The sequence below is a fragment of the Poecilia mexicana genome, unplaced genomic scaffold, assembly GCF_051168715.1.
Source record: "Poecilia mexicana isolate PSO_F unplaced genomic scaffold, ASM5116871v1 scaffold_18, whole genome shotgun sequence".
Lineage (NCBI taxonomy): Eukaryota > Metazoa > Chordata > Actinopteri > Cyprinodontiformes > Poeciliidae > Poecilia > Poecilia mexicana.
Window position 1 is genome coordinate 17,187,851 of NW_028263387.1, and position 17,304 is coordinate 17,205,154.

The 17,304-nt window shown below is 39.0% G+C and overlaps 3 protein-coding genes and 1 non-coding gene across 5 annotated transcripts in view; 1 reads left to right on the forward strand and 3 right to left on the reverse strand.

The window, feature by feature from the left end:
* On the reverse strand, positions 1-6,129 carry larp7 (La ribonucleoprotein 7, transcriptional regulator). Its single transcript, XM_014982364.2, has 13 exons — positions 5,989-6,129; positions 5,395-5,622; positions 5,211-5,311; positions 5,012-5,095; positions 4,500-4,664; positions 3,668-3,770; positions 3,282-3,581; positions 2,587-2,740; positions 2,348-2,469; positions 1,913-2,025; positions 1,106-1,268; positions 870-961; positions 1-380 (listed from the first exon to the last, which is right to left on the reverse strand). Exons 2-13 carry the CDS (start codon positions 5,594-5,596, stop codon positions 303-305), a joined length of 1,677 nt encoding a protein of 558 aa, XP_014837850.2. The 5' UTR covers positions 5,597-5,622; positions 5,989-6,129; the 3' UTR covers positions 1-302.
* Positions 6,130-6,158: 29 nt separating this feature from the next.
* Positions 6,159-13,255, reverse strand: LOC106915048 (NACHT, LRR and PYD domains-containing protein 12-like). Its single transcript, XM_014982363.2, has 6 exons — positions 12,949-13,255; positions 10,115-11,828; positions 9,408-9,491; positions 9,174-9,257; positions 8,235-8,312; positions 6,159-8,146 (listed from the first exon to the last, which is right to left on the reverse strand). Exons 1-6 carry the CDS (start codon positions 13,238-13,240, stop codon positions 7,828-7,830), a joined length of 2,571 nt encoding a protein of 856 aa, XP_014837849.2. The 5' UTR covers positions 13,241-13,255; the 3' UTR covers positions 6,159-7,827.
* Positions 6,768-6,841, forward strand: trnai-aau (transfer RNA isoleucine (anticodon AAU)). The gene has a single exon. It is a non-coding gene; the product is annotated as a tRNA-Ile (tRNA).
* A 359-nt stretch (positions 13,256-13,614) lies between the features above and the next one.
* The window catches only part of adamtsl3 (ADAMTS like 3), a 38,089-nt gene continuing 34,399 nt past the window's right edge, over positions 13,615-17,304 (reverse strand). Inside the window, exon 25 of one of the 2 annotated variants that reach the window (XM_088016243.1) lies at positions 13,615-15,888. In XM_088016243.1, the coding sequence (XP_087872369.1) occupies positions 15,779-15,888 (110 nt within the window). In that variant the 3' untranslated portion in view covers positions 13,615-15,778. The remainder of the gene's footprint in view (positions 15,889-17,304) is intronic. The other variant, XM_088016242.1, reaches the window with a different exon arrangement.

The following is a 17,304-nucleotide window of genomic DNA, read 5'->3' on the forward strand; positions in this document are numbered from 1 at the left end:
TGAAAGCATGTCATTTCATTTTATTAAAAAGCAGGTGTTGACTCTACCACGTCTTCACTGGAGAAAATTTCTTTAAAAGAATATTTACACTTATACAGGGCTGCTTTTCAAAAACACTGATGCAGTAACAAAATAAAAAAAAAATTAAAAAAAATTAGAACCATCTTTAACCCTAGCAGCATCCTGGTTTATGACAAGGGCTCCAGTGCGACCACAAAAATGACACGTAGGGCACAATTGGACAATTCGACTTTAGCCAAGCACTCATCAGTGAAAACCTGGAGTGGTGAACCTTGGGGAACTCAGTCTTCTTCAAAGCGGATGTGCTTGTTGGCCTCCTTGGCTCGGGCAATGATGATTTTCTCAGCTTTGGATATGAGCTGCCAAGTGACAAAGTAATGAAAATGAAATGAAAGATCAGAAGAAGCCTTGAAATGAGATGCATTGTGTTAGAGCCGTAACACCAGAAATGGAACAATTCAAATGTTGGCAAAGCCGGCCTGAAGCATAAGCAAACTAAGCCACTGCGTTGGGCCTCCAGTCCATCAGTGACTGAATTTAAACACAGATCTAGAATGTGTATTTGTTTAAAGAGAGAGAGAGTGACAATATTAAGTTTGATTTGATGGTTTCAGTATTAATAAATTAAAAGATTTTAACATTTTAAAGGAATTATAAAAAATTTAAAAAAAAAAAAAAAATCTTCATAATGTGATTGTTGTGTTGCCATGGTTACAATCTGATGCTAGGATTTTAATCTTTTCCTTGCATTTGTGTTTCGGCTTGTTCATAAACACATCTCAGCAATTTATAGTCAATTATTCCTGATTGACTTTTTATTTTTTTTAAATATTTTTTTTTTGGTTCACCTTTTCTGTGCCTCGCTTCTTCTCCCTGGGACGATTCAGTTTGACTTGGCGGTCCACTAAAATCTTCTGCCAGTACCGCTGTTCGTGGCCACCTTTAACATAAGATTAAACAGAGGATCCAAAATAAAAAAAACAACAAAAAAAAAAACACAACAAACAAATACATCTTTAAGCAATCTCAGCTAAAACGCTTAAACAATTTCTCTCTCTGCATATCGAGGAGAAAACTTTCTGACCTGTAAGAATCTCGAGCTTCCAGCTGCGTTCCTTCAGCAGCTGCTCTTTAGCGTTGCTGACGGCGGCGGCCGCGTCCTCCGGTGTGTGGAAACGGACGTGGCATTCAACATCTCCGTCCAGAATGTCAACATAAGCAACTGGAGACACTTTGGACAGAGCATCCTGTGCAAGCGTCAGTAAAAGACGACAGATAAAGCGACTTGAAACTGCACTGGTGCATCTTGTAAGTAAGATTATTAAAAGTGAATATTTCAATTAATTATTTTCAGACAGTCACATTTCAACTGTACATTTCTGTAACTTAATGGTTTTGGATTAGAGCTCATGGAAAATATTAAAATTTACTTTGTCACTAAATTAAAATGTTGAATTGTGAAGTAAAAAAAAAGTAACAAAAAATATTATTCAAACTGACAATCAACAGTTATTGGCAACATCAACAATGAAAGGTAAGCCACAAAATATAATTGCTAAAGAAAAAAAAGCCAATTACAGACTGCTTCTCATCTGGGTGTATCGATGGAAAGTTGAGTGGAAGAAAAAAAGGAAAATATTCACCATGTAAAGTAAGTGGTGATCTTATGTAATACTTTAGCTTTCTGGATTTTCATTATCAGAAACAAATGCTTGCAACATATTACTGTGAATAAATCTAATCACTTTGTTCACTTTTTGATATAAATCACAGAAAAACCTTAGATCTCTAACAAATTCTAACTTATTGAAGAGCATCCGTGTGAAACGTAAGTAAATCAACCACTTTTTGAATTTCAGGAGTAAGTTGAGATCATGTAGGTTTACTGTACTTTGATGATCTTCCTCGCCGGTAACGGTTTGCTGTCTGTAATCTTCACAATGACGCCACTGACAAACTGCGGACCCTGCTTAGTTTCTTTTTCCGCTTTGTCGCTCATATCGACTGAAAGAGGGGAGAAGGATACAAAACTCAACAAACCGTATTTTCAGATATCAGTAGAGCTATTTTGGTTCAGAAAGAGGCCTAAACATTCCAGAAAAACACTTGATTATGGGTCAGAAACGTGACAACTGCACCATCTACCACCGTGGGTTTGTAATCTTCAAACGCAAGCCGACCTACTTGGCCATTCCTGCAAATGTGTTAATGACCTCTGCAACCACTACAGTGGATGTTTTAGGGGGTTTTATGCAATCTGCCGACATTACCCCCAAAAATAACTAAACTAATCGGTTTCAAAACAGCCTAAAACTCCAAAAATCACCGTTTCCATCCTGAGCAGCGTCGCCATCCTTGTGGTTGATCTTGCTGATGCATTTCTTCAGGGACGCCATGCTGCGCTTCTGTAGGACCAGGTACTCTTCTTTCAGCTCGAGCCATTCCTTCCTTCAAATAGACAAACAGACGTTAAAAGAAGCAACGCCGTGATGAAATCCAGCAGGGGCTTTACTGTATTGAACCAGTGTTGATGTAATCGAATGAAAAAGGGGATGTAGGGCCTACTTTGACAGAACCCGGAGCGGGATGACTTCCTCGCCAATTTTCAGCTTCTCTTTGTGCTTCTTTTTTCTCTTCCTCTTCGCCTTCACAGTCAAGTCATCTGTGCTCTCTTTGCCTTTTTCCGTGTTTCCCTCCGTGTCGCTTTTACTGGGGAGATCTGAGACGGGGAAAAACGCAGTGAAACAGCCAAGGATTTATTAGGCATGTGATTATAAAGATATCACTTTTACACTTGTCATTTCCTAAAAAAAAAAAAAGAAGTACAAATTAAGTCAATGCGGGTCATTCACTTGTCTGGTGGATCACTGTCACGCAACTGAATTGAAATGTGGAGAATGATCAGGTAGCAGCTTTTTTAATTACAAAAAAAACAAGAGAGATGACTGTAAACGCCAGAAATTATTATATTATATTTCTATAACTCCATCATTTTTTTGTAGAGCTCAAGGGATATTTTAAAATGTACTTTCTCGCAAAATTAAAATGTGAAATAAAACACATTTTACAGACAGAAGTGTTGTTCAACTTGACAGTTGTCCTGAATTATCGAACACTTCCGTAAGGAGGGTCAATCACAAAAGATCATTGGCAAACTGATGGAAAGTTGAGTGGAAGGAAAAAAGGGTGGTACGAAAAAACACATACGCAGATGAGACACACCGAGAGTGCAAGAGAGAAGGAAATGAGTGAGAACTTACTCATGCTGGCTTCATCTTCCTCCTTATGCCCAGTTTCACTTTCACTGGTTTTCCTAATCTTAGAGGGAACGTCACCCTCCGATCCCTCCGCAGTCTGTGACCGTCGTCGTTTTTTCTCTGATAATTTTCCCGGTGTCTTCTGTGCGCTGCTGGTCTCCGGATCGCAGTCTGCCGTCACGTGTTTCCTCTTGTGCTCCGACGGCTCTGCTTCCATCGCGACCTCTTGGACTTTTTCTGCCGATGCTTTTGCTGTTCCGTCCTTCTTTTTTTTCTTCTTGCGCTTTTTCTTCTCCTCCTCCCCTACGTAGCATCACCGCCCAGTAAGTGTCACACAAGTAGCTTTGCGATCAATAACGTGTGCGAAAAATTTAAACATTTCAACTTACGTGACTGCGAATTGTCCGCAGGAAAAGGAATCGGTTTCCTACTTAACGTTTTGGGGAAAATCCCCGGCTTCCTTGGAGCGTCTTCAGGAGGATTGTTCAACATCTGTTTCAGAAATAAAAACTTATCATGTGGCTTCTGTTGAAGCAAACAGCATGTGTGAGGTTTTTAAATGGCTTAAAATTTCTTATCTTCATCTTAATGTTTCAAAGATTCCACACTCTTTACCAAGAGGACACATATCAGCTGGAAACAGTGCAAATTAAACATCTGGCATAACTGATTTCACAATTTCCAGAGTCACGCAAAAAGAAAAAAGTGTGACGAATGAAATTTAATGTAGATAGTTTTAGAGAGATGGTCAGCAACTTTGTATGTTAATGCACAGATCACGTCACAAAGAAGTGACACAGAAAACAACAATAATATACAAACAAGTGTTAAATGTTTTTCCCATCACAGTTCAAAGAAGTACGGGTTGCTAATTTGGGAAAATACTGCTAAACGTGCTGGCTGCATTTTAATATAAGCCATTTTCAACAGTGTAGCTCAACAACACTAAAAGAACTTGTTCAGCGAAACAAACGGGTTGATAAGAATGTGGTCTAGAGAGGACAGTACTATCCCGCTTATGATATTTTTGGACAAAATACATCCTCGTTAACACCTGAACTATGACCCCAAATCACAGAGGAGATGAAAATGACGATTCATGGATGCGACATTTAATTTCCCTTTGAGATAAATAATGCGTTTGTAAATTGGAATTCAAGCAACTGATACATGAAATTCACTTTTTATTTTTTTTTACACAACCCCCTCCCTTAAAATCACCTCAATAGCTTTCTGAGCTTGTTCCTCTTTCTCAAACTCGACAAAGGCAAATCCTTTAGCGTCACCGGTACTCCTGTATCTGGGTATGCTGACGTACACCACATTCCCGCACTTTGTGAAAACTCTTTCGATCCAGCTGTGAGTCACGTCCTTCGGTAAAAGTTCCTTGAAGGGGGAAGAGACAATAATAAAAAAATTTTAAAAAATTGGATAGAGTTTAATCATTGAACTCATCAAAAGAAAAACATCATTGCGTTAGTGTTTCTGCAAATATCATTCAACGGGGGATTAAAAACTTTCATTTTTCTATTTCTTTCCTGACAAAGAGATTTAAAAAAAAATCCTTCAGAATGTGTGCCACATGAAGTCAAACTTTCTGAAATTACTGCAATGCTCATAAATGATGAACCACCATTCAGACAGATTAAAGAAAAAAAAAAGAATGAGGCTTGTGGAAGAAGGAGCTCTGGTAAAACCCGTCAGAGGTTGCAGAAGAAGAAAATGTGTTTTACCACATAGACCGTCCGACTGTCGACGTTATTTGGTGGGTTTCCAAGCGGATGTTTACGCCTTACTTTAGTTCCATCGAGGTTTATCTGAAACAAAAATAATAATTGTTTTTATGCGCCACTGACATGTTTGAGCCCCTAGAAGCTCGAATTAGGAAAATAGTGCAAAACACGTGATGATTATTTGGAGCAAAAGCCGTACCTGCACTACGGATGAGTTCTTCAGAGCTCTAGCGATCAGCTTAGTGTCAGTCGTCAGCTTCTTCATGAGACTGAAGCTCGTCAGCACAGATAAGTCAACATCTGCAACCAAAGAAGTGGGGTGCAAAGCTTAATGTATTCTCAATTTTATGTTTACATTTTCAGTCTCGTTACTAGACCCTTACATCCACTGTCGGACTCATCGATGAGCTTTTTCAGAAAGCGGTCCTTGTGCAGGTTGACCTCTCCAAACCAGAACTCCACCTGCCTCTTAATGTCGGTGAGGAGCTGCTTGACACGGGATCTCTTCTTTTTTTCCGTCTCCTTGCTACTGTCACTGGGTTTTGATGCTCCATCATCCCCTGCTTCCTTCTCCGTCTTCATCATAATTAATGTGGGGCAGCAGAGTGGTGCTTTAACACGAAAACAATGTTAGAGGACAGATGTGAGAGTGTTTCTGAACTTTTCTATCTCTGTAAAGCCAGATGATTCAGTCATCTGATCACCAAAAAACAATAGCTTGCCCCAAACCTTTTCCAGCACCTGTACAAAATAAATGGGCCAGATGACGAAAGATTCTGAATTAGGTTAATCTTGTTTAACTTATAAGTAATTCATAGGCTGTTAGGGTAATTATTTGTTAGTTTTAGCAACTTTGTGACGTTAATGAATGAAAACTCGCGAGTGGCGACAGATTCAGAACACTCTAGTCTTAAAATGCTTTTCTGAACAAGTCATTCCACATTCATCTAAATTACACACTTGTCCGTTGAACTCACCCTGTTTGAGGAGTTTAACCCGACGATAAATACAAAAATAGGCTTAAAACAGAGCTAGCTCCAGTAACACAACACAAGCAGCTCGTTCGGACATGGCGCACAGTTATTTCGTCAGAGGAACTAGTTAAGTTTCCGGTTAGGGATTTCAAAATAAATGTCCAAACTTACTATCCCGGGTGGATGTAACAATTTTATTAATTAAATAATGATGTACATGACAAAAATAAATAAATAAATAAATAAATACATATAATAAAATAATAAATAGCAGAAAGAAAAAAAAGAATAATATAAGACCAAACATGAAATACCGTTCTACGGCTCTGAGTCAAAATTTCACACCTTCAACAAACCATTAAAGAAGTGTATTTGATGACAGCAAAAATAAATTTTACTCATGGCTTTTGGTTTAAATATCCCGACCCAATATTAGTGGCCGTCTTTTGGTCAACATTTGAAAACTTCTTAGAGGCACCCATGTATGAAATATGACAGGTTATGGTCAAAAACAATGAAAATAGTGTATTCACGCAACTTTCCCTACAGTCTTTGATTTAATTTGGAAAATGAGCAAAAGCACATCCGGTCGATGGAGAGGTAGTAGAGGTGCTGTTACTTTCAGGGAAATGTCGATATTTGGAAAACAGCATTGAAAAAAACGATCCTGCTAGGTGTCTGGCGCCGAAACAATAAACAACAAAATAGAACACAAATCCACTAACACCTATATCAGCAGGCATATATATATATTTATGTTAGGGGCCGTTTTACATACATGAGGCCGGTTAGCTCAGTTGGTTAGAGCGTGGTGCTAATAACGCCAAGGTCGCGGGTTCGATCCCCGTACGGGCCACATCTTTCTTTTATGGAAATACTTTTCCATAGAGGTATTTCTGAATGTAGTGCGCGTCCTTCCCCTGATTTGGTTGGCCTATAAATGATGCTTATAATCCTTCCCCTGAATCAAAAATTGACTCACCTTCCTGAAGTCAAAATGTCAAAGCTGCTTGTAAAAAGGTGAGTACACCCCCATATACCAGCTTTAGCAGCAGTGACCTGAAGTTGTCATTTTATAAAGTCTGTCACGTCATTGTGGGGGATTTTTGGACCGCTCTTCTTTCAACACCACTTCTTTCCTTGCATACCCCAGCTTAGGTCATGTATTGACAGATGGGCTTATTTTTGATCATATGAGAATTTTAAGCCATAATACTTGGCAGTTGGTATAAGGTCTTTCGTCATACACTGTGTATGGTTTTCTCTAAATTTGGTTCTGACTCAAGTTTTGTGAATCATTCAGATGCAACGGTGAAAACCGACATGATAGTACTGAAATCTTTGAAACATTTTTCCTCCTATCAATCCCTCCAAATAAGTCATACTTGTTCTGACTATTTCTAATTATGTTGTCTTGAACTTTAACATTTATTATGCTTACTGAAACTTGTTGAATCTATTCTGGGACTAATCGTGTATACTGGCTGATCATAGGAAAATGAAATGTGTGTTATTACCCAATTGCTACTTTTCATTCTTAATCCCATGAAAGTAGCAAGGATGCGCTTACTTTTCCACATAGCTTTGCTTCAATGGTTTTTCTTTCTAAACACCAAGGGGATTTTTGGTGTGTATTTGTTTAAACAATTTTAGAATCTGGGAAACTTTCCATTGTTTCATTGTGACTGTGTATTGCTCCACTCCTCTCTGGGTCATTTTGGCACACAAGAATTTGTGGTCGAGTGTTAATCATTAAAAGAGGACGTAATGACGTCGTCCCGTGTACCATTCATTTTCATTCTTTAGTCTTTCATAAAACAATTAGCGGGAAATAAAACGATCTCAGAGATTTAAAAGGTTGTCAAATTTTTGGAGTTTCTTGCGCATGTCATCCTCTGTGCAGCACTCTATCCGGCTCTTAATAAGCTGCGACAGCTGACTGTAGAAGGTCTTTGCCCAGTGGAGCTCCAGCCAGCCATTTGGCATGTTGCAAACTTTGTGGAGTACCGTCACTAGCTTCTCATTGCTGCTGACCTGGCAGCGCCTAAAAACCCATTCCCCCCACTCTTGCCACAGTTGTTCATCTGTAAAATTTGCTGTGATCCTGTCCTGGCTGCACAGACTCTCCGACTCGGACTCATACAGGTTGTTCCATATGACCCTGAAAGAAGAAGAGGAAATAAAAGAAAAAAGCTTTAGAGTTCTGTACATTGAAAAAAAAAAAAAAAAAAGATTTTAAACTTACTTACACAATTATTTGCAATGGATCAGGCGTCAAATCAGCGAGTGACAGCAGACCTCTGTGACTAACTCGGTTACCCTCCATCCTTTGGGAACAAATTATTAATTTATAGGTATTCATACACCTTTACATGAAGTTTTTTTTCACATAATTGCAGTGTATTTCACTGTGATTTTTTTAAATGATAAACCAACACAAAGTATTGCATGATTCATAATTTTCCATTTTTTTCCTTGAAATAAAAACTGAAAACGATATTGTGCAAAATCAGGCCGTGATACCCCTAAATAAAATCCAGTGCAATAATATCACCCGATTAGTAAAGAGAATCCACCTGTGTGTAATTTAATCTCAGGATAAAATTACAAGTGGTGAAGAAATTTAAAGCAGGGTTAAGTTATAAATAATATTCTAAAAAACAAAAAAAAAACATGGAGTACTATTTGTTTCATTATCTGAAAACTGAAACCTATCAGGATTCTGCCTAAATTTACAGGTCAGACAAGGGCAGTTTTCAGAAATTTTGAAAACCATGTAAATTTTCCTTCCATGTCACATTTATGCTCCACTTTGTGTTGGTCAATCACTTGAAATCGCAATGAAATACAGTAAAATGTAATATATATATATATATATATATATATATATATAAGATGTAGGAATACTTTTGCAAGGCACTGTTAGTTACATGAAGTTTTAAATAGGTCAGTAGTTACATGAATCAACATGCAGATTCTGTTCCCTTTTCTCTGCGTCTTTTTTGGATACACTAAATTTGTGAGAATATTCAATATTTGAATTGGACTGACAAAAAAAAACAGAAGTTAGGGGAAAACAAGCTGTTATACCACATGCAACAGGATATTTCTCATTCTGTTGATCTGCTTTCACTTCTCTAAAATGCTTTATGTAGTATTATGTGTCAACACTACAAGTTTTGCCTTACCACAACTCTTGAACCCTTTTTTTCACCCGAATCGCAGTGCAAAGAGCTTGTAGTTCTTCGTCACCGATGTTTGTCCATCCGAGCCTGAAAACAGAACAGAACGAGTGACATTGTTTGACTGAGACCCTGTTGATGAATTAATTCAGTCAGAAAAGTTTTTGCTACTGGTTGCTGTTTGAAATTCTGAGAAAATGAATTCAGGTGTAGCAGCCAGCCGGATGAATGAAATCTTACCCGAGGTGGGTGAGGTTTTCCGAGACCTTCACCACGTCTGCAACGACCTGAACCGCGTCCATGTCTAAATTATTTTCTCCAAGCCTTTGGAATAAAGAGAGTTCATTAGTGGAGCAGCAAGTGCACATGTTTTGACACGTGGAAGTAAATCTAATGCCTTGTAAAAAAAAAAAAAAAAGAAAAACCTTTCTCACCCTTTAAACTGTTTCACTTTTTCGTCACATTGTAACCACAAACTTTAAGGTATTGTATTGGAACTTTATATGACAGATCAAGAGAAAATATGGCATGTGAAATGGAAGGAGAATGGAAGGAAAATGGTAGTCAAAAGGTTTTATGATTAAAAAAATATTAAAATATTATTATTAGTAGTATTATTATAATAAAAAAATATTAAAAATAGCATTTAACTTTCCCAAAAACGCTTTGGTTTTCGTGACCTTCAGCTGTTCCTTTATCTTTATGCTAATTCTTACTCGCTAACAAACCTCTGAGTCCTTCCCATTGGAGCTCAATTCATACCGACTGTAAATTACACACAGAAGTACCAGTGACTGAGTCAGAAAAAAAGGGGAGATGACAATAAATTCAACAGGTTTTCTGGGATTTGAATGTGACAAAATGGGGGAAAACTGCAAGGGGGGCAGAAGATGCTTTTTCAACACCTGCAGTAGTTGCAAGTGAGCTAAATTTCACCTGGCACTCACCACAGTCTCTGACATCTGTGCAGAAATGGTTGAATATCGCTCAGAGAGTCACGGTTCACTCCAGTCCCTGTAAGATCCAGTTCTGATAGTATTTTGCCTTCTGTGAGGGCTAGGAAATACTTTATGGCATTATGGTCCATTTGAGCGAGCGTTTCGTCGCTGACATTTACTCTAAGTAATTCTGGGAGCGCTGGCAGGGTCATTGAGGGGTCCTGTTGCTCAAACAAACAATGTAAGCAGTTCAGAATATGGGCTCCGTTCTCACAAAGCACTGCGAGATCTGTTGTGATCTTCCGACGGTACATCTCTACTTTTTCCTCCCGGCAGTGAAGTCCCACTTGTCTTGACAGGAAATTGGAATTCCGATCTGAGAGGATTCCAGACAGGAACCGGCTGAAGAGGTCCAAGTGTCCATTGTTCTGGTTGTCACTGCTCTGCATTGCATCAGGCAACGGTTGGTCCGTCACAGCGCAGTAAAGAGAAGCAAAGAACTCCTGAACAGTGAGGTGGGCAAAGGAGAAAACCTCTTCAGTGAACCCGGGCTCTTGTGCAACTGTCGTGTCAAGGAAGGTACTAACCAGGCTGCATCCCTCTAGCCCGGCCACATCTTGGTCGCTGCTGTAGAAGAGCGTTTGATGCTCCATCAGCTTCTTAAAGGCAAGTCGACCCAGCTTCAACACAATATCAGACAGCTGCTGGTTGGTCTTTGCTCCTTGGTCTTCAGGACACGTCTTCGTTCTTGACTGGGTGTGAGAACGGAGCAAGGCCACTAGATATTGCACATAAATGTCCGTCATGGTCTTTGGGCTTTCCCCACAGAGATCTTTGCTCTCATTGAGGATGCAGCACACAATGGAGCAGAAGGCAGGAATATAGCACAGTGTCAGCATTAGTTCATTTGCCGACACCGTTGAAAACATTCTGTCAGCCACAGCAGCATCCTGGAAATACCTCAGGAAGAAGTCTTGAACTTCATTTATGGAGAATCCGGCAATGAGCACATAACGGTCGATGCATCCGACAGGGATGTGGTTGATAGCCGTAGGCCGGCTTGTGAGCATGACTGAGGCGTTGGGTAGCAGCTCACCCTGCAACAAGCTCCCCAAAATTTCATTCACCTCTGCATCTTCCTCTGGCTTGGACACGAATACGTCAACGTCGCACCTCCTGTAGTGTCGGAACTCGTCAAACCCATCCAGGATAATTAGGAGTTTGTCATCGTTTGCTAAGATCCAATCCAGTACTTTAGAAAGGTGCCTGTTCTTACGAAGCACCAACTCTCTGAAGTTTGTGGGTTTGTCAATAAGATTTAAATCTCTAAAGCTCATGTGAATAACAAAGTCAAATGCCAGGTGGTCCTTGCTCTGCCCAAAGTCAAAGAGAATTTTCTGCACCAGAACCGTTTTGCCAATTCCCGCCACCCCCGTCACCAGCACTTTCTTTATTGAACGTTTTTCGTTTGTTCTCGAAAACAGTTCAGCTGGTGCAATTTTCCTTTGCAGCCCTGATTTATGCTGCAGAGACAATCTCTTTTGTCCAAAAGCCAGCACCTCATGTCTCTTAATCTCTAAGGCCTGGTGTCCGTCCACTAATAGGAGGTTGACATAATGTTCGGAAAAGAGGATTTTGTCTCCGTGCCTACTGTAGTAGAAAAGCATGCTCTCACTCCTGCGCCTCAGGACGTCTTTGTGCTTTTGTTGCATCTTCTTGTATTCTGTAGTGGCAAAAAAAAAAAAAAAAAAAGGTAAATCGTAAATTTGATTAACTGCTATGGAGGTATTTGGTGCAAAAAGTGTTAGAGATTGTAAAGTCACAGAGAAAGCTCTTATGAGTTTTGCAATAATATATTCAGTTTTCAGTCTTTCAACAAAACATTTTCGCCTCTTCAAATTTGTAAGTAGACAAATTATGTTCGAGTCGCAGTTTACAAAAAACCTTACATTGCATCTACAGTTTTGCCCCACTTGAAACAAAACAAATAAATCCACATCCAAATGACTTATCACTCACAGACACAAAACCACGTTCAGACCTTCAGTAATCCTGCAGAGTCACAAAATATAAAATTCCAGCTCGGATATTTTTGCTCCACTCGGTTCAGCACATTTAGAGCAAAACTAATTAACACACTTGTATTAACATCTTCACAAAGACAGGTTTTATCAGATTTTTTTTCTTTTCCTTATCCTTGATACAGTTTCGGTATCACCGTACCAAAATCCTGCCATAATTAACAATAAATGAAGGCTTAAAAACTTTCAGTCCGCGTGTAATTCATCTATTTCACTAGAATTGAGCTACTGAAATAAATGAGCTTTTCAATAATATTCCAATTTATTATGCTATAATGTTACGTTAAAAAATGTGACGTTAAAGTTCAAGCTTTGTGTTGACTTAGATGAAGAAAATGTTAATGTAGAGAATAACTGGTGATGAGAAAGAAAACGGGGCTGATTGAAAAGTTAATTAAAAGAACTGTGTAAAGCCGCAAAAAAAAATCTTGTAAATGGTTTGTGACTGCTGAAGTTTAACCAGCTATTTGTTTGCCCTATACCAACAACTGATTTGGACCTGAAAGGGTATCAACCAAACAAGTGAACATTACTACGGTGAAATCTGTTAGTTGCCTTTTCTAAAAATACAGCCAGCATGTTTTCTTTTGCAGAAAACAAAAGTGAAGGCTAACCACATGAGGTAATAAATAGCAGCTTTAGTGCATGCATCCCATGTTAGTTATATTTAAATAAAGGTTTAAATTTCAGCTTTTTAAAAACTCAGAAAAATCTTTCTATATCATGTCACATTTTCCGCAGTTAAAAATGTATTCCCCAAACCTGAGGATGGAACTTGAGGCGCATCTTGGGAGAGCCGCTGATGATTTCTAACAGACAAGAAAACTTTCGCTGCTTCCTCCCCTTTGCACTCCAGGATATCCAACACCTTCCGGACCCTGGCCCGGGGCCCCGGCTGACACAGCACTTCCTCCCGGTCATCCCGAGTGAACGCTTTCTGATCCACCAGCTCCTCCAACAGGGAGTCGATCCGTCCTTCCAGTTCATCCACCAGGGAAACGCGCAGCACTCTCACCGCAGACAGACAGGAGTTGGAAGCGTCTATTTCCACCATGGCTGATGTGAAAAGCATCCGTGGGACAGCCCAGTTCTAATCATCTGACGGTTGCTATTTCTGATGAAGCTGAAGCTGGTGTGTTGATATTTCCTCTAATGTCTGAGAGAGAGATGGCTGCATATTTTAAACAGCAGAAATAGGAAGTAGAAGTACCTCTGACATAATGAATATGAAAATGATGACAGTAACGTTTCGAAAGACCTGCTTGTTCCGGTTTATGTGTTATTTTGTTGTTAAAAGCTGATCTGACACGTGTTTTGGATCAGGGTTGCAGGTAAGCCAGGTAAAACTTTTTTTCTGCTTTAAAATTCACTCAAACTCAATAATGCAGACAAGATTTTTATTGTTAGAGAGAGAGACACGCACTCAAATTTTTAAAAAGGAACGTATTTCGCTTTATTTCGCAACAAAATCATAACACAAAGAGTCACCAGCAGAGGTTCCCCCTGCATGCAGAAGAATACAATCAGTGGGGGGGGAAAAAAATCAACGTCATAAAACACCAACCCAGAAAAAAAAAAGAATAAAAATGTAGATGAAAACTCATGAAAATAAATAATAAAGAAAAATGAACAACAAAAATATGTACATAACTTAAGACCATGAGCAACATTTAGTGACGATTTTCTCTTGTTACATAAAAAAAATAATATCCACACCTCATACCCCCCGGCGTAAATGATGACTCATTTTGTATCCACTAAGCTAAAAGTGCAAACCCCGCTCATCAACAACCTCTATGAAACTGTGGTTAACTATAAACAGTTCCTTTAAGTTCCCATTAGTAATAACCAGCAACACTTCACATTATCGACATTGTCAGTGTGACGTCGTTTTCAAATGTCCACAAATTAAAAGTGAAACCTGATTAAAGAGTTCACAAACGCTAGGTACTTTTCAGAAAAAGTGAAATCCGTTAACTTGTTTGTAGGAGACACAGCACCCTTCGCATTTATTAGCACTCCAGTTGAAGAAGTGCAACGTGGAAGTTGAAACCGTTTATTGCTCTGATTATTTGATGTAGACATGCTACGAGTGGCAGTCATTTGTTTTTCTGAGATCTTTTCTTACTTACTGTGATCAAAACAAACTTCTTTTATTCTCCTTTCCCCATTTTGAAGAGTGCACAATAGAAGTATTGTCATTTTTGTACTTCAGAGAGACAGGAAATATTTGGCTATTATTTGAAAACTACCTAGGCACATAAATAAACCCAAAGTAGACACTTAAAAAATGCTTCAAAAACTTTTTTTTTTAAAATTGATATGGGCCTAGTGATTTTCTCAAACACATTGATTTCAAAACAGAAAAAAAAAAAAATGTACTCAAATTAAAAGCCGGATATTTCATTTTATTTTTTCAGCTAAGTTTCACGTCTTTTCCGACGTACCCAATAAACACGGAGGGCGCTGTAAGAAGGGAATTTCTATGTTTAGACAAAACACTTTAGTGGTTAGAGGAACATTTTGAACAACTTTTCATGAAATATTACACAAAAACATATAAACAGTTTTACTCTAAGAACAAAATAAAGACAAAAAAAAAAAAAAAACTTTGCAAGCCATGTTTTTAACAAGGACTTTGACGAGTTAATAGTGCAAAAATATATGTATTTTGTCTCGAAAAACATTTGTTCGCTTTAGTCCCATCATGTACAGCCCTTAGTGCAAACCTCTGCAGGGGATCACTTTCTTTTTATTGCTCTCTACTTTCTATTTTGCAGGATTCACCTGAAATCCTGCAAACAGATGGTCACCCAAAAAGACAGAAAGGGTTACAATTTCATTCACTGATGGCTGAAACTAATTACATTGTCATATATTTGCTTTATTTCCATTTTATTAGAAGCATCACTACTGCTTTAATTTTAAACAAAAGCATCCTCAAGACGGCACACTACTTAAGCTAATAAGTAAGCTAATGGGTTTGCTGGTAATTCTTGGCAGTGAGGTAATATAAAAAGTTAAATATAAAGACGACTGTGTGAAAACTGGTTGTCTGTTTGTATAAAATCAGCCGTATTTCCATTGCTTGACTTTGGTGCAGTGATAAAATTCCTAAACTGACAGCAGTCTAATCGCTGGGTGGACGGGTCAGTCAGTGCATCACTGTCTGTAGTTCCTCTTTCAGGGACAATGTTATCACCTCCTTTTACAATTTTTCACAGTGGTAACTCATCTCAGGTTTGCGCAACTTTGAAGGAAATCTATTAGTGTGAACTTTTCCATTTAAAAAAAAAAACAGACAAAAATAGGAAGAATTGAAACTGAAGCTTTCATTTAAGGCCGCCCGTCTTTCGTAAGCTCTCAAGTTCAAACCAAGCACATGACATCCTCAAGGAGGAATAGTCATCCACACTCTGGGCATGAGACAAACATTCCTCACCCACTCAGCAACTCTCATCTCAGACGGCCCACAGAAGAAACGGCTGTGGGTGTCGAGTTCCTGCCATTTTTAGGACCGATCCAATCCCCCCTTTCCCCCGACCTGTCCGAGCTCTCCACACGCCTCGTCCCGCCTCGTCCCCCGCGTCCCTCAGGTTTTCCTGCAGGAGTGGCAGCAGCGGCTCTTGAATTGCTGCAGCGGGCAGAGCTCCAGCTGGCGGACGCTCTCGCAGTACCTCGTGCTGTCACGGCACTCCTCTGCTGGAATACGCAGTGGAAAACAATTATTGCTCGTCATTACGCAATCAGGAGCAGCAGGAAAGACTTAGGTTAGTGTGTTCGGTGTCAATCAGAAGTTTACGTACAGTTTCAGCCGATAAAGCCAGGTCGGTTTGAGTAATTTTTTCCAGTAAAAGGGTGAGGTAATCATTTTGAAACTGCATTTTATATTTCTACATAACAGCCTATCCCATCATAAGTCTGTTTTATCTAATCCAACAATAGGTTTTGTCAGAATTGTTGCTTCTGGGAAGCAGAAGCAGATACATTTTATAACAAAGCCTTGCAGGTGGCCACAAGCAGGAAGAGAAACCATGGAACAATGGAAAACAGCCAAGAATGATTGAAAAGTAGAGGATCAAGTACTGAGCAGCAACAGGTGTGAGAATAACACAAAGCTTAGCACCAAAATGTCTAATCGTCCAACAGAATCCAAGTTTCAATCTGACCCAAACTTTCCCCAGACAAGAAAGGAAGCTGATGTGGATGTCCAGAAAAATCCAAGTATTGGCAAAACTCAAGTCTGCTATGAAGAAGGAAACTGTTGGAACACCAGTGTCCTCTACTGGGGGGAAGAACGTTTGACCTCAACGTAAAAACTATCAAAATTTTCAAGCTTGACTGAAATTTCCAGCTTCCTACATGGACAAATGGCCCTCTGAGGAAACCAAGACTAACATTGAGCTGTTAGGCCACAGAGACCAGCAGTACTGGATGTTTGAAGTACACTGGGGTGCAGTGCGATGATGAGGGAAAGTTTTGCCACCAGCATAAATTGCACAAAGAGGAGGGAAAAATTACAACTTGAACTCAAATCAGCAAATAAATGTCTGAAACACAGGACAGTGATCCCCAAAAAACATCAAAACTGGCTTTGAAGTAGATCAAAGCCAGTTGATCTACTTCAACTGCCTTTGATCTAGCCAGTTGAAGATCTAGTCAGCTAACTTTTCAGAGTTTCAAAAAAACTGAAAAGTTAGCTAACTGCTAGCTAACTTTTCAGAGTTAGCTAGTAGCTAACTCTGAAAAATGTAAAAACTATTTTTCAAATGAAAGTTTATGCAACCAATCAACAGCAAAAAAATACTCAATAATTTGCTAGATGTTTGTTGCTGGCTATGAAATTGACTGGAGAAACTCATACAAACCCGTTGTTGTTTGCAAAATCCATTGAGAGTATTTGGTTCAAATCCATTATTTCAAGGCCCTGAACACAACAACATACGTTGGCATTTACAGTTCCTGCCAGAAATGTATATAAACTTCTGACAGGAACTGTAAATGCCAACATATGTGATTTTGAAACATTAAATGATTTTAGGAGTTTCACAAAGTTGGCTTTGTCATGCAAGAGTTCCCTAAACTAACCGCAGAAGTGATATTCAGAGTCATAAACAT